This window comes from Anomaloglossus baeobatrachus, chromosome 2, assembly GCF_048569485.1.
Source record: "Anomaloglossus baeobatrachus isolate aAnoBae1 chromosome 2, aAnoBae1.hap1, whole genome shotgun sequence".
In the NCBI taxonomy this organism is placed as follows: Eukaryota; Metazoa; Chordata; class Amphibia; order Anura; family Aromobatidae; genus Anomaloglossus; species Anomaloglossus baeobatrachus.
This window is the reverse complement of record NC_134354.1, coordinates 609,077,935-609,093,905: the sequence shown is the minus strand read 5'-3', so window position 1 is coordinate 609,093,905 and position 15,971 is coordinate 609,077,935. Positions and strand designations below refer to the sequence as shown.

Genomic DNA, 15,971 nt, shown 5'->3' with positions numbered 1-15,971 from the left:
ATATATATATACACACACACAGATACATATATATATACACACATACATATATATACACACATACATATATATACACACATATATACACATACAAATATATACACACATACATATATATACACACATACAAATATATACACATACATATATATATTATATATATATATATATACACACACATATACACACACACACAAACAGCTGCATTCAGAAATATATTAAGTGATTGAATCTTTGTTATGCTTCTATTTTTGCTTTAAAATGAGACAAGTGGTAATTGAAGTGTAGATTTTCAGGTTTAATTAAAGGGGTTATCCGGCTTATTTCGCTTTTTCTTGTCATTTCACTATTGAGCTACATTGGGGCAGGTAAGTAGATAGTGACTACCTACCTGCCCTGCCGTCAGCCCCTCTCTCCGACTCAGAGCGGTCATGTGACCGTTCCTGCCATGATTTTGATGCTTCCTGTGATGTCAACACGACAAGTGCTGGAGCTTATTCCGGTCTTCTAGACGTGCATCACAGGAGAGATCATGTATCCGCCCTGCTGGGCAGATACAGTGCGTGGCGTCCCCCTTCCCTGTACCCTCCCACACATCCCATAGTGCAGTTGTCTCGCTGCCTGTACGCTGCATGCGGCCTCTGATGCTGTTTGCGACGTGCAGGCCTGTGGCCCCCTTCCTGAACGCTGCCTGTGCTGGGGGCTGTGCAAGTTAGCGCTGTACATCAGATGACTGATTCACTGGTGCTGTGCAGATGGGAGCGCTGTATACAGCTATTATCAGCCGCCAGCCAATCAGAGGCTAGCAGCGGATCATTGCAGTAACTGTATACAAAGCGCCCAAGAATCTGTCATCTGATATAAAGCGCTGTCAGCTGCGGCCCCTGATGCTGCTTGTGGCGTGCAGGCCCCTTGCTGATCGCGGCCTCTGCAGGGGGCTGTGCAGTCACCGCTTTATAACAGATGACAGATTCCAGGGCACTCTGCAGAGCCAAGCTCTGTATACAGCAATGATTAACTGCCGGCCAATCAGAAGCCAGCAGCTGATCACTGGAGAAGCTGCATAGAGAGTGCATCCCTGCACACGCCTGGAAATCAGTCCTCTATAAAGTGCTGACTGCACAGCCCCCCGCAGAGGCCGCGAGCAGCAAGAAGGGGGCTGCGGCAGCAAGAGGCAGGACACAGGGCACCGAGGGAATGAGGACAGGTGAGAAGGGTTTGTTTTTGTGTGTGTGAAGAATGGCACACTAGGGGGCAAGTCTACAGGACAGAGCATTACTACGGTATGGGCACACGGAAAGGGCACATTACTACACTATGGGCACACGGAAAGGGCACATTACTACAGTATGGGCACACGGAAAGGGCACATTACTACAGTATGGGCACACGGAAAGGGCACATTACTACAGTATGGGCACACGGAAAGGGCACATTACTACAGTATGGGCACACGGAAAGGGCACATTACTACAGTATGGGCACACGGAAAGGGCACATTACTACAGTATGGGCACACGGAAAGGGCACATTACTACAGTACGGTCACACGGAAAGGGAACATTACTACAGTATGGGCACACGGAAAGGGCCCATTACTACAGTATGGGCACACGGAAAGGGCCCATTACTACAGTATGGGCACACGGAAAGGGCCCATTACTACAGTATGGGCACACGGAAAGGGCCCATTACTACAGTATGGGCCCACGGAAAGGGCCCATTACTACAGTATGGGCCCACAGAAAGGGCACATTACTACAGTATGGGCCCACAGAAAGGGCACATTACTACAGTATGGGCACAAGGAAAGGGCACAATACTACAGTATGGGCACGCGGAAAGGGCACAATACTTCAGTATGGATGGGCACGCGGAAAGGGAACATTACTACAGTATGGGCACGAAGAAAGGGCACATTACAACAGTATGGGCACAAGGAAAGGGCACATTACTACAGTATGGGCACAAGGAAAGGGCACATTACTACAGTATGGGCACAAGGAAAGGGCACATTACTACAGTATGGGGACAGGGATGGGCACATTAATGTAGTATGGAGACAGGGATGGGCACATTACTATACTATAGGGACAGGGATGGGCACATTACTATACTATGGGGACAGGGATAGGCACATTACTATAGTATGGGGACAGGGAAGGGCACATTACTAATTTATATGTGCGGTAGATGTGAGGCAATTGTACTGCACACATGAAAGAAGCAGGATCAATGCTCTGTACTACCAATGACTGGAAATACAGATCAGTGATAGCTCATCTGTGCAGCACAATCACCTCACATCCCCCTCACATGTAATGCAGTAATGTGCCCATCTTTGCTGGAGCGATGAGAGGTCAGTGCTGGGGCAGAATACTGACAGCCAATGAGTGTGCAGAAAGCGGGTAGAGGGCGGGGCTGGTAATAGCCTATAGTGAGGCAGGGTGGTGCCAGCTCTGACTGTGAGGTTTGGCACAGGAAGATGTCATGTTTGGTTGAGCAGCAGGTAAACAAAGCTGCAGAGAATAAAAGGGATAATTCAAGAGGAACAAAAGTTAGAAAACAAAAAAAAAATAATGTTGGGATGTTTTATATGACAATACAGCACAGATTAGCTTAAAAAAAATTTGGGGAGTTTATGTTTGACAACTCCTTTAGGAGTTGAACAAAAATATACTGTGAAATGTTTGGGAATTTCCACCATTTTTCTACAAAGTCTCCTCATTTAGGGGCTCAAAAGTAATTGGATAAATTTACTTTACCATAAATAAAATGCTCATTTTTAATACTTTGTAGAGAATACTTTGCAGGCAATGACTGCCTGAAGTCTGGAAGGCATGGACACCCCAAAGCGCTGGGTATACTCCTTTGTGATGCTTTGCCAGGATTTTTACTGCAGCTGACTTCAGATGTTGCTGGTTTGTGGGACTGCCTTAAAAGAGTTGTCCACTACTAGAACAAGCCTTTATCATTCTCCATCTTTGCCTCCGTTACAATAAAAAAAGCCTATACTCATCTTCCTTGCCAGCGCTGTCCCATCGGTGTCAGCACTCATTCTCCTGGTTTCCACATTGAGTTGGTACATCATGCAAGACCCTTGCGCAATCACCGAATTGAGATTTGGTGATTGATCTAGCCATACCAGAGTACGCCAGTACTTTGCTCTAAAGGGAACCTGTCACCAAATTTGGCGACTATAAGTTGCGACCACCACCATTGAGCTCTTATATGCAGCATTCTAGAATACGGTGTATAAGAGCCCAGGCCACGCTGTAGAATGTAAAAAAAACATTTACAATACTCACATGGAGAGGCGGTCCGGCCCGATGGGTGTCTCTGCTCTCCGGTATGGCGCTTCTTTTCTACTGCGATCTTCGTACTTCTCCTACCCAGAACAGTGTGGATAACGCGTCTACGTCATCCACACAGGCTGAAATTGCGGTTCCTAAGCAGGCGCACTTTGATCTGCCCTGTTGTAATGCGCAGGCATGAGGAAAGGTTTAAGGCTATGTGCGCACTGGAAAATGGAATTTTCTCAAGAAAATTCCGCAGGCACTGAAAGATTACTGCGCCCGCAGTAAAAAACCGCGGCAAACCGCACCCGAAAACCGCATGCGGTTTGCCGCGGTTTTACCGCGGTATTGTTCGCAGTATTGCCGCGGTTTTGCAGCGTGCGGGTTGGTACATGTGCTTTATTGCATTCAATGCAATAAAGCACATTGAAAAAAAAAAAAATCATTTCCTTCTGAGATAGATAGTAGATAGATAAAGAGACAGATAGAAGAATAGATAGAGGGATAGATAGAGGGATAGCTAGATAGAGGACAGATCGCTACATTTCTCACGGTCGGTTGTGAGTTCACATTACCGGCCGTGGGAAATGACCGGTAATTACCTCTGCTGTCTTGCTGCGAGGCTGCATTCAGCGCTGTGTGTCAGTCACGGCTGGATGTAAGCAGCGCAGGACCTGTGGATTACGCCGGAGCGGTGGATTACATCGGAGCTTTGTTTCGGGACAGGTTAATAAAAGGGTGAACGAGGCTTATTTGTGTTTTATTTAAAATAAAGATTTTTCGGTGTGTGTGTTTTTTCACTTTACTTACGGGTTGATCATGTCAGCTGTCTCATAGACGCTGCCATGATCAAGCCTGGAGTTAATGGCGGTGATCCATGGCAGCAGGAAGAGCCGGGGACACTCCGGTACTGTCGCATAATGCATGCGACAGTCCCGGGGCAGCTGCGGCTGATATTCTCGGCTGCGGGAGGGGGGAGGGAGGCGGGGGACATTAACCCTGCCCCTCGCCCTCCCAAGCCTGAAAATACCGGGCCGCCGCTGTGTGCTTACCTCGGCTGGAAGGTAAAAATACAGCGGAGCCCACGTGGTTTGTTTTCTATATTTCCGTTTGATTTCTGTGTGTGTTCTATGTGTCTGTGTTCTATGTCTGTGATGTCTGTCTGTGTCTGTGTCTGTGTCTGTGATGTGTGTGTGTGTGTGTGTGTGTGTGTGTGTGTGTGTGTGTGTGTGTGTGTGTGTGTGTGTGTGTGTGTGTGTGTGTGTGTGTGTGTGTGTGTGTGTGTGTGTGTGTTTACTCTCAGCTCCGCTTCCTCTTCCTGTCATAATGACATCACTTCCCTGCAAAACCGCAGGCAAGCGATGTACATTACCGCAGGTAAACCGCGAAATACCGCAGGGAATAACGCAGGAAAACGCAGTGAACCACACAGAATTTGCTGCCTGCGTTATTCCCTGCGGGATTTCACGATTACATGGCAGGCAATGGAGTGAAATCCCGCAGCGACGTGCGGAAAATAATTGACATGCAATTGTTTTTGCTGCGGGAATCCCGCAGCAAAACATGCAGCTGTCAAATTCCGCCTAGTGCGCACAGGATTTTTTTTTCCCATAGGTTTTCCTGGTGATTCACTGCAGAGATGTTATGAACATTTTCTGCAGCGAAACATGCAGCAAAACCGCGGCAAAATCCAGTAAGTGCGCACAGTGCCTAATACCGCCCACGCGTGTACACTAATACTTTGATCTACCCTAAGCAGGGCAGATCAAAGTGCGCCTGCGCAGGACCTCAATGCCAGCTAGCGTGCATAACATACGCATCATGCACACGGGTCTCAGAAGAAGGTAGGAAAGCGATCGCCTTAGAGAGGAGACACCGGACTTGAGAGAGGAGGCGGCGCCGAACTGGAGAGCAGTAATGCCCATCAGACAGGACTGCTCCTTAGGTGAAGTATTAAAAAAGTGTTTTTACGTTCTACACAGCGGCCTGGGCTCTTACATACAGCATTCCAAAATGCTATATATAAAAGAGCTCAGTGGTGGTGGCGGCAGCTTATAGTCGCCAAATCTGGTGACAGGTTCTCTTTAACTCCAGGGTTAACTGGTATGTTTTGGGACCTTGACAATCTGTACTGTGAAGCACTGTCCAATCAACATTGGATTTGGTTGTATCTGAGCAGAAAGTAGGGACCTGTACACTTCTGAATTGAGCCGAGTGTATTAATTTTCAGACACATCATCAATAAACACTAGTGACCCAGTGCCATTGGAAGCTATGAATGCCTGGCCATCATGTGCTTTGAATCATGAGCCATCCCAAGCCTTGCCCATACTTTCCATTTTTTGTCATTCTTGTACACAATTCAGATCTATTGTTTTTTTCTTACTATGGTATAGAAAAAGTACACCTTCTCAAAAGGTGGGGGAGGGCAAAGATTACTCATGTTACAAGAGGTGTAATGGATAACTATGAATACTAAATTTCCAAAGGGAATGAATCAAAATGACTTATTTCATCTATTAATGGTCTCAATTTTATTTTCAAAGAGTCAACTTTTTTTTCTGTATGTAATCAGTATGGTTTTATTGGCTTATATTTTGTACACTGTGATTTGCCAGTATTAGTCCCGTTTGTGATTGCTAGTGTATTTAATTAGCTTATCTCTCACTTATACTTATGCTATAACTAAGGGCACTTGATTGCCAGAAACGCGTCAGTTTTACATAATACATCCGTTATGGCTTTAACATTTTTGCTCAATAAAAAAAGTTTTTATACCAGATGGTTGCGCAAGAAAACTTTCATCATCTTCCCATATATTACTTTACGTTATACCAATGTGTCCTATCTTCAGTAATGTCCCATGAAAAGTTGTAATAAAATATTTACAAAAATGTGAGGGGGTGTACTCTTTTTTGTGATATACTGTATATATGTGCTGCAACATGCAGATATGTCATAGGAGTATGTAACAGTAAAAGAAAACATGGGAGCTCCACATATAGAAAAATATTTCAAATCTGCTAAAATGTGCATAAGTCCTAATTATTAAGGCAGAGAAAACCGAACTCTTACCAAATCTAACTGCTAATTCAGCTCAAACACCATATACAGATAGAGAAATCTGGGCAGCTCAAGCCATGAAATTCGCTGAGGTGAGAAGCTTATTTTCTATTCTTCTATCAGAGAAATCTCCGTTGTGAGACATCTCACACAGGATTCTACCAACTGAGAGGTTTAAGGAATATATCTGAGAATTAGGGGATTATTCAAGTATATTGCAATTTTCTGCCAAATTCAATGAAATTGGCCACTAAGGGACTCATTTAATAAGGCTAAGAAGAAGAATATTATAATAAAGTCAAATTGACTTGATTACATTTTCTGAAGAGTGAATTTAAAACAATTGGTGATTCTTCGAAATGGTCCAGGGCACACAGCTGACATACAGAAAACTTGGCAGGGGTGATACATATCCATTCTTCAAAAATATAAAGAAAAGAACATGTGGACTAAATAGTTGGACTTAGCATTTTGTGCGCTTTCACAAACACATACAACAACTAAGGGTAAGTACAATGGGGGACGCAAAAGAAGTGTAAGATAATGTTTAGAAAGAAAAAGTAGTAAGAGAACATCCAACATATAAGACGACTGAGAACTGGGCTGAGGAGTACTGTGCACTGGGAATATGTGGCAGAAACATTATATAAGAACAGAACAGGGCTTCTATACAAATAGTGAAGAGAATATGGAAGAACTGTGCCCTAGTGGAAGAAGAGGGGAACGTCAGGTTACCAGGGCTGTGGAGTCCGTTCTGTGTGAAGTCCGAGGCAGAAGTAGTGTTTTCTGAATCCAGTTAAAAATACATATATTATCCCTTCTTATTAACAAGATTCTCCACTTCTAAAGAGCTATTGCTTAGTCACTTTAGGCCCCCATTAAAAAAAAAAAAACAACGGGTCCATATTTGCCCCGGCGGTGCCTTTCCAGTTATGGAGTTGCTCCAAGTAGCTCCCAACAATGTCATGGGTCAGAGGCACTGATCAACTAATCTGTATATATCCAGCCAGAGTGGACGCCCTCTCCAATAAATAGTAAACTCCGCAGCGGGTGAGGGACAAATGACAGGCTGCAGAAGACCGTGGTATAATGTCATGTGACAAGCCAAGAGTAGCAGCACAACAATAGTTAAAACGGCATCACTGTGAGAAGATAGTATACATTTTATTTTAAAAGGAGCGATGAAGTGATTAATTAGGGCTAGTCCTCTAGTATGAGAACATTTATACTGAAAGGGGTTCTGTACCTTTAAGGCCACGTGAACAGGTTGAGTATTTGGTGAGTTTTTACCTCAGTATTTGTAAGCCAAAACCAAAAGTGGAACAATCAGAGCAAAAGTGTAATAAAAGCACATGCACCACTTCTCCATTATTGCTCACTCCTGGTTTTGTCTTACAAATACGGAGGTAAAAAACTCACCAAATACTCAACGTCTGCACGGGGCCTCAATTACCGATGGTGTTTTGCTAGCATATCGCATTCATATGAAATCATTCTTTCTCCAATCACAATAATGAAGGGAGGGACCCTGTGCCAATAGCAGGACCATTGTCCGAACGTAAGCATGCTCGGGCTTTTAGCTATGGGCGAGGGGCTCAGTTTCCTCACCAATGGGCCAGCTTCTTATCATCTAAGGCACACTGTGCGATAACGCATTCAAAGTCATTAAGGAAGTTTCAATCGCCATTCCACTTTGCTTGCGACACGTTTCAAACATTGTTTCTTACATGGCATTGACATTTTCGCCCAGACCGGTTCTTCCATAACAGCTGCAGACGTTACTTATTCTATCCACACCGGTTACCAAGAAGGGAGGGGGGAGGTTGAATTATCTCTATACCACTGGTATCTAACCACAAGGATCAATGTGTTTCGCTGTGGCTTGAGTACACAACATAACTATATTAATTTTCTCAGAGTCACTCTTAAGAGCACTTTACACACAGCGACATCGATAGCGATGTCGCTGGTGAAAGCACCCGCCACCGCCAGTTGTGCGTCACGGGTAAATCGCTGCCCCTGGCGCACATCGCTAAGAACTGTCACACGGACTTACCTACCTAGCGACGTCGCTGTGGCTGGCGAACCGTCTCCTTTCTAAAGGGGCTGTTCGTGCAGCGTCACAGCGACGTCACTAAGCGGCCACCCAATAGAAGCGGAGGAGCGGAGATGAGCAGGCGGAATATCCCGCCCACCTTCTTCCTTCCTCATTGCCGGCGGCCGCAGGTACGGTGATGTTCCTCGTTCCTGCGGTGTCACACATAGCGATGTGTGCTGCCGCAGGAACAACGAACAACCTGCGTCTTGCAACAGCAACGATAATTGGGATTAGAATGACGCGTCAACGATCAATGATAAGGTAAGTAATTTTGATCGTTAACAGTCGTTCGTGCGTTTCACACGCAACGACGTCGCTAACGAGGCCGGATGTGAGTCATGAATTCCGTGATCCCAACAACATCTCGTTAGCTATATCTTTGCGTGTAAAGCGGCCTTTAGAGTCGATTCTCCTGCGCCAATGGCCTTCAGCCGGGTGGTCTCTCTCTCTCTCGCTCTCTGAAAAGGATCCCAGTTACACACTGCTCTGTCACTGTCCGCACCTTTTCACATGGCCTTCCCACCGCCCCCCTTTTTTAGCCACAAAATTTCTGTTCTTAGACCATTATTTTATTTTTATTTTAACTTAAACAAAAATACACTTTTAATCACCGGCCCCATCACCGAGTCTGCAGCACTGCTGCTGTTGTATGCTATTGTTTGCTATGCTGACATCACATCAATAGCGCTTCAGTTAAAAAGTGAATCGCTATTAAGATGAGGTCAACGCTTTTGACAGTAACAGATACCGGGATCAGTACTGGATTAAAACTGCAGTGAGGGACAACATTTTCTGAAAAATCATTTTAATAAGAGGCTCAGGTTTAAATAGATGTTATATATTACATAATATATATAAATTACATATACAGCCTTACTACGGAAGATAGGAAATGGGGAAAATACATTACCGTTTTGCATACACCATCCTTTCCAAGATGTCTAAGAGCAAACCAAGACCGTCATGACCAAAGCTTTCAACCCAACTGAAAGAGGAAACACAATACAACATAAATATACAATTAGCACCATCTACAAGTAAATAGGACACATTTAAAGCACATATAGAAATGAAAACTTCAGAAAAATATATATGAAGCTAAATACTTTACAAAGAGCAATAACTCCATTTACATTCTGGTAATAACACTTTATGGGGTTCTAACATTTAACAAGCGATTTATTTGCTTTTGTGCATGGAAAAAGAACAAAACTCTCACTTACATAAGGCAAAAGAAATATAGAAACCACTACTGCAGATCGGCAGAACATACAGCACAGATTGTCCCATCAGCTCGGTTTAAAAGGGGTTGTCATGAATTTAACAAAAACAAAACCCAAACATGTTCTTTTTAGTTGTTTTTGTTTTGTGGACTTGTTACAGAGTAGTAGCGGAGGTTCTCCTTAGGCTAGAACGAAGAAAATATCCTGCGTAAAATTCTACAATACTTAAAAAATAAATAAATAATAAAAAAAATAAATAATTTAAGTCGACAACCAAGTTCACAGACAGTGTATGTATCAGTGTCTAAATATGGCTGCCTTCCTCTTCCAGGCTGTTGACTGTAGGCAACATCTGCAGTGGGCAGCAGTAACGCACTGCCTATAAAATGAATACTGCTCAGGAGGCAATCCGCACCCAGTCCTGGGCTCTTGATCTGCAGTAGGATGCAGGGAGACACTGCCTGTGACATGAATGCTGCTCAGGAGGCAGTTCGCACCCAGTCCTAGGCTCTTGATCTGCAGTAGGATGCAGGGAGACACTACCTGCCTGTGACATGAATACTGCTCAGGAGGCAATCCGCACCCAGTCCTGGGCTCTTGATCTGCAGTAGGATGCAGGGAGACACTGCCTGTGACATGAATGCTGCTCAGAAGGCAGTCCACAGCCCGTCTTGGGCCCTAGATCTGCACTTTTGGGTTTGCAAGATTCCCTTGAATATTTCTAATGATTTATGTAACTGAACTTGAGTTCACTTTATATGACTAGAACCAAAAGACACTCTTATGGTAGGTGCACACATTGAGTATTTGTATGCAGATTTTTCTGCACCTATTGGCAAGAAAAATACATAGGACAAAACATGCGTTTTTGACAAATTTACAATGCAGTTTTCATAGATGTTTTCCTAGTGTTTTTAAACAGCACTGAATGAAACTTGAAACTTAAAAGAGCCTAGAGATACATACAGTGGGAAAAATATTTGGTACACTGTAGATTTTGCAAGTTTTCCCCCTTACATAGAATGAAGAGCTCTGTAATTTTTATTGTAGGTCCACTTCAACTGTTACAGACAGAAAACTTCCCAAAAAATCCAGAAAATCACATTGTATGAGTTCTAATTAATTAATTTGCATTTTATTGCATGAAACTAGTATTTGATACAATCGAAAAACAGAACTTAAATATTTTGTACAGAAACCTATATTTGCATTGACAAAAGGTCAGACGTTTCCTGCAGTTCTTGACCAAGTTTGCACACACTGCAGAAGGGATTGTTGTCCACGCCTCCAAACAGATCTTCTCCAGATCTTTCAGGTTTCGGGGATGTTGCTAGGCAACACTGAGTTTCAGCTCCCTCTAAAGACTTTCTATTGGGTTCAGGTATGGAGCCACTCAGCTGTCCTGGCTGTGTGTTTCAGGTCATTGTCATGTTTGAAGACCCAGCCAAGACCCATCTTCAATACTCTTACTGATGGAGGTTGTTTGCCAAAATCTCACAATACATGACCCCATGCATGCTCCTTTTAACATACTGCAGTCGTTCTGTCCCATTTGCAGAAAATGATTATGTTTCTACCTCCATGCTTTATGGTTGGGATGCTGTTCTTGGGATTGTATTCATCCTCCTTCCGCCAAACACTGTGAGTAGAGTTGATACAAAAAAGTTCTATTTTGGTCTCATCTAAACACATGACTTTCTCTCATGCCTCATCTGAATCATCCAGATGTTTTTTGGTATACTTCAAATGGGCCAGGATATGTGCTGGCGTGAGCAGGGGGACTTTCTGTGCCTTGCAGGATTTCAATCAATGAAGGAGTGTTATACTAATAGTAATCTTTGAGACTGTAGTCCCAGCTCTCTTTAGGTCATTGATGAGGTCCTCCTATTTAGTGCTGGGCTGATTCCTTACCTTTTTCAGAATCATCCTTTCCCCACAAAGCGAGATCTTGCATGAAGCCCCAGACCGAGTAAGATTGACCGTTATCTTGTGTTTCTTCTAACAATTGTGCCAACAGTTGTTGCTTTCTCACCAATCTGCTTGCATACTGTCCTGTAGCCCATCCCAGCCTTGTGCAGGTCTACAATATTGTCCCTTGTGTCCTTAGACAGCTATTTAATATTGGCCATAGTGGAGAGGATAAAGTGCGATTATGTAGATAGGTGTCTTATACAGGTAACAAGTTCAAACAGGTGCAATTAATAGACGTAATGAGTGCAGAATTGGAGGGCTTCTTAAAGAGAAAATAACAGGTCTGTGAGAGCCAGAATTGTTGCTGGTTGGTAGGTGATCAAATACTTATTTCATGCAATAAAATGAAAATTATTTAAAAATTATGCAATGTGATTTTCTGGATTTTTTTATTTTCTCTGTCAGAGTTGAAGTATACTTAGAATAAAAATTACAGACCTCTCCATTCTTTTTAAGTGGAAAAACTTACAAAAATCGGCAGTGGATCAAATACATTTTTCCCCCACTGTACATCATAGATAGATAAATGATAGATATAGATAGAAATAGAAAGATTGATATCCGGCAGATATATCATTGCACAATCCCCCAACATTTTATAACATTGCACCCTTTCGTGAATTGCACTTGGAGCTTATTGCACAGCATTCTATGTTGAAGAACCTAATAAATGAAAAAACGATATGGGCCCCCGCCTTACTTGTGGTAGCTAGCAAAGGTAAAGCAGCCATCTTTGAGCTGATATTACAAGGCTTGGAAAGTTAATGATTATTTAGTCCTTCCCAGCCTAAAAATAACAGCCCGCAGCTGCCCCAGAAGTGGAGCATCATATGAGATGTGCAAATTCTGGCACTTTTCGGTTCTTCCTAGACTACCTTGGTGCTTTGGGTAATCAGGGTAATGGTTTTTATGCTTGATGTCAGTCGTGTAGTGTCCAAAAACACAGCTGACATCAAGCCCTTGTGTTAGTAATGTAGAAGTGTCTATCAAACATCCCCATTACTAACTCAGTAATAAAAAAAAAGACACAAATATAATGAAAAACACTCCCACTTTTTCTCGTTCACCACTTTAAGAAAAAAAAAATCCCACACAGGTCCAACATAGTTTAAAGAATCAGATATAGTCCATCAAATCAGACGTAGTCCATAAATAGACGCCTGAAATACAAAAAAAAAGCAAAAAACACAAGACACTACCTCATTTATTATTTTATTAAATAAAAAAATCCCCAGCAGGTCCGATGGAGTCCATGAAATCTAATGTGCAAAATCTATGGAACCTCGATTTGATGCACAGATCACGCTGCGCAGTGGCTGTTGCAAAAGTCTATGGAGAATCAAAATGAGGATCCAAAGGCTTTGATCATCAAATTCCATGGACCGTCAGACCTGCGGGGGATTTTTTTACTTAATAAATTGGTGAATGTGGGAAATGTCAGGGAATGATATTTCATTAAAATATTTTTGGGGAGGTGTCAGACACCTCTCCAGTCCAAGAAAAAGAGCTTGAGGGCAGCTGTGCTTTTGGACAGAACACAGCTGACATCAACCCCAAAAACAATTACCCCTGAAAGCCAAGGCACCGGGAAGAGCGAGAATTAGACCTTCCCAGCTTTCTGCTTTAACTTTGATGGTTACCAAAAACAGGACGTGGAATCTCATGCAGTTTTTTCCATTATTTATTTATCTGTGTAATAAAAAGCTATACAAACTATCTATTCTCTATATCTCAATGTCTATTTACTATGTTATCTATTTAGATTTCCATTAGTTACCACTAGTGATGAGTGAACTTTACAATGCTCGTTACCCACTGACTTCCATTATACTCGGTAAGTGAGTCGAGACCGTCCAACTGCTCTTTGCAAGTACTGAGCACCGAGCACCTGAGCATGGTAGAGCCCTCTCATTGTTTTTTTTGAACAAAAACTGTACAAATGAGGAATCAATTTTATAACTGCATTTTTATAGTGTTTTTGGCAGACTACATCTGCACAAAAGTTCAGGATTCTCATTGACTTTGCTGGCATCAGAATTCTCTTCAAATTATCTCCACTCAAAAACGCATAAAAAAAGGCAAAAAAAAAAATTGCAACATGTGCACGCACCTTACATTTCCAATCGTCAGGTTAAATGATGGTGTAGGAACCCTTCTGTTTAATGTTACTGGAAAGTTCTTTTATTAAGCATTAGGTGTTTATTTTGTTAAAAATTTCTAGCAGCAGTGGAATGAAAAAAGAAAAAAAGCCACACCCTCTGGACACACAGGAATCAAAATTTGCATTTGCAATCTGTGTATACACAGTTCACACTGAGGAATCTGTATACTAAATAACCAGTGCTGCTGGGTATTAGGCCTTTTTCGCACCAGGTTTTTGGGGTTTTTTTGCAGTTGAAACACCTCAAACAAAAAAAACAACAAACCACAAATCTTTAAATGGATAGGTTTGTGTGTATATAATATGGATAAAAAACATCACATTAGCATCAGTTTTACTAGCATTTGTGCACACATCTGTTCCAATTCCATTTTTACAGGATATAAAAAAGCACAGTCTGATGCGCTTCTATCTTTAAACCCTTTACCCACCAGTCTGCTTTCACTTTCCTAATCAGGCAAAATTCTACAATTCTTAACAGATTGAAAGACCAAAAGGGAGCTCAAGAGACCAAAAGAAAAAGATTAAATGATTGAGAGATCAAAGAATGGAATGAAATCGAAAGAGAAAGATGGAGATTGAGTAAGGCCAGGGCCACACGGGGACTAATGTGATCCTCCCATGACACTCGGCTCACGCTAGCAGAACAGTAGGAGCCAAGTGTCATGCGAGTGTCACTGCGACTGAGGTCTGATCATGCAATCGGACCACAGCTGCGGGGGGCGGGCCAGCTCTGAGGAAGGGCGGGCCAGCTCTGAGGAAGGGCGGGCCGGCACAGAGAAGGAGAGGGAGGGATTTATCTCCCTCTCTCCTCCGTTGCCGGCTATTGCCATCTCGCCCTGCACTCGTAGTACACCGGTGTACTGCGAGTGCAGTGCGATCTTTCTCTCACCCCATAGACTTGAATGGGTGCGAGAGAAAGTCTTGCACTACAATCGCAGCTGTGATTGTTTTCTCGGTCCGATTGGGGCCGAGAAAATAATTGCTCATGGGTGCTGGCACATAGGTTAGTATTGGTCCGAGTGAAATGGAAGGTTTTATCGCATTCCACTCAGTCCGATTTTCATGCCGCGTGTCTTAGGCCTTAAGGCCCCATCACACTAAGCAACATCGCTAGCAACATCGCTGCTAACGAACAACTTTTGTGACGTTGCTAGCGATGTTGCTGTGTGTGACATCCAGCAACAACCTGGCCCCTGCTGTGAGGTCGTTGGTTGTTGCTGAATGTCCTGGGCCATTTTTTAGTTGTTGCTCTCCCGCTGTGAAGCGCAGATCGCTGTGTGTGACAGCGAGACAGCAACAACTGAATGTGCAGGCAGCAGGAGCCGGCTTCTGCGGAGGCTGGTAACCAATGTAAACATCGGGTAACCAAGAAGCCCTGTCCTTGGTTACCCGATATTTACCTTTGTTACCAGCCTCCGCCGCTCTCACTGTCAGTGCCGGCTCCTGCTCTGTGCACATGTAGCTGCAGGACACATCGGGTTAATTAACCCGATGTGTGCTGTAACTAGGAGAGCAGGGAGCCACCGCTCAGTGTGCGCTGCTCCCTGCTCTCTGCACGTGTAGCTCCGTGCGCTGGTAACCAAGGTAAATATCGGGTTGGTTACCCGATATTTACCTTAGTTACCAAGCGCAGCCTCTTCCACGCGGTGCTGGGGGCTGGTCACTGGTTGCTGGTGAGCTCACCAGCAACTCGTGTAGCGACGCTCCAGTGATCCCTGCCAGGTCAGGTTGCTGGTGGGATCGCTGGAGCGTCGCAGTTTGACATCTCACCAGCAACCTCCTAGCAACTTACCAGCGATCCCTATCGTTGTTGGGATCGCTGGTAAGTTGCTTAGTGTGACTGAACCTTTAGAGACAGCCTGAAAGAGAGAAAGATTAACAGAAATAAACAGATAATACTATGAGGGCAGTTTCCAACACTTAACTGAATATGTTCTCCTTTAAAGCACAGATATACTCTGCTCTTCCTGGATGGTAAGCTGCTGTCCATGGTGCTACTTCAACATTATGGCCTGTAGGCTGTTGAATTCCAGCTCAAGGAAGCAGCAGAGTACAAGTTAGGCTGGGGCCACACGGGGACTACTGCGATCCACTTGCATGACACTCGGCTCGTGCTGGCAGTACAGCAGAGCCGAGTGTCATGCGTGTGTCCTTGC

General features: G+C 43.7%; 1 protein-coding gene across 2 annotated transcripts in view; it reads right to left on the bottom strand.

The window, feature by feature from the left end:
• Positions 1-15,971, bottom strand: part of DIAPH3 (diaphanous related formin 3) — a 979,498-nt gene that overhangs the window by 618,187 nt on the left and 345,340 nt on the right. For both annotated transcript variants that reach the window (XM_075336836.1, XM_075336837.1), the window contains exon 6: positions 9,368-9,442. In XM_075336836.1, coding sequence (XP_075192951.1) covers positions 9,368-9,442 — 75 coding nt within the window. The remainder of the gene's footprint in view (positions 1-9,367; positions 9,443-15,971) is intronic.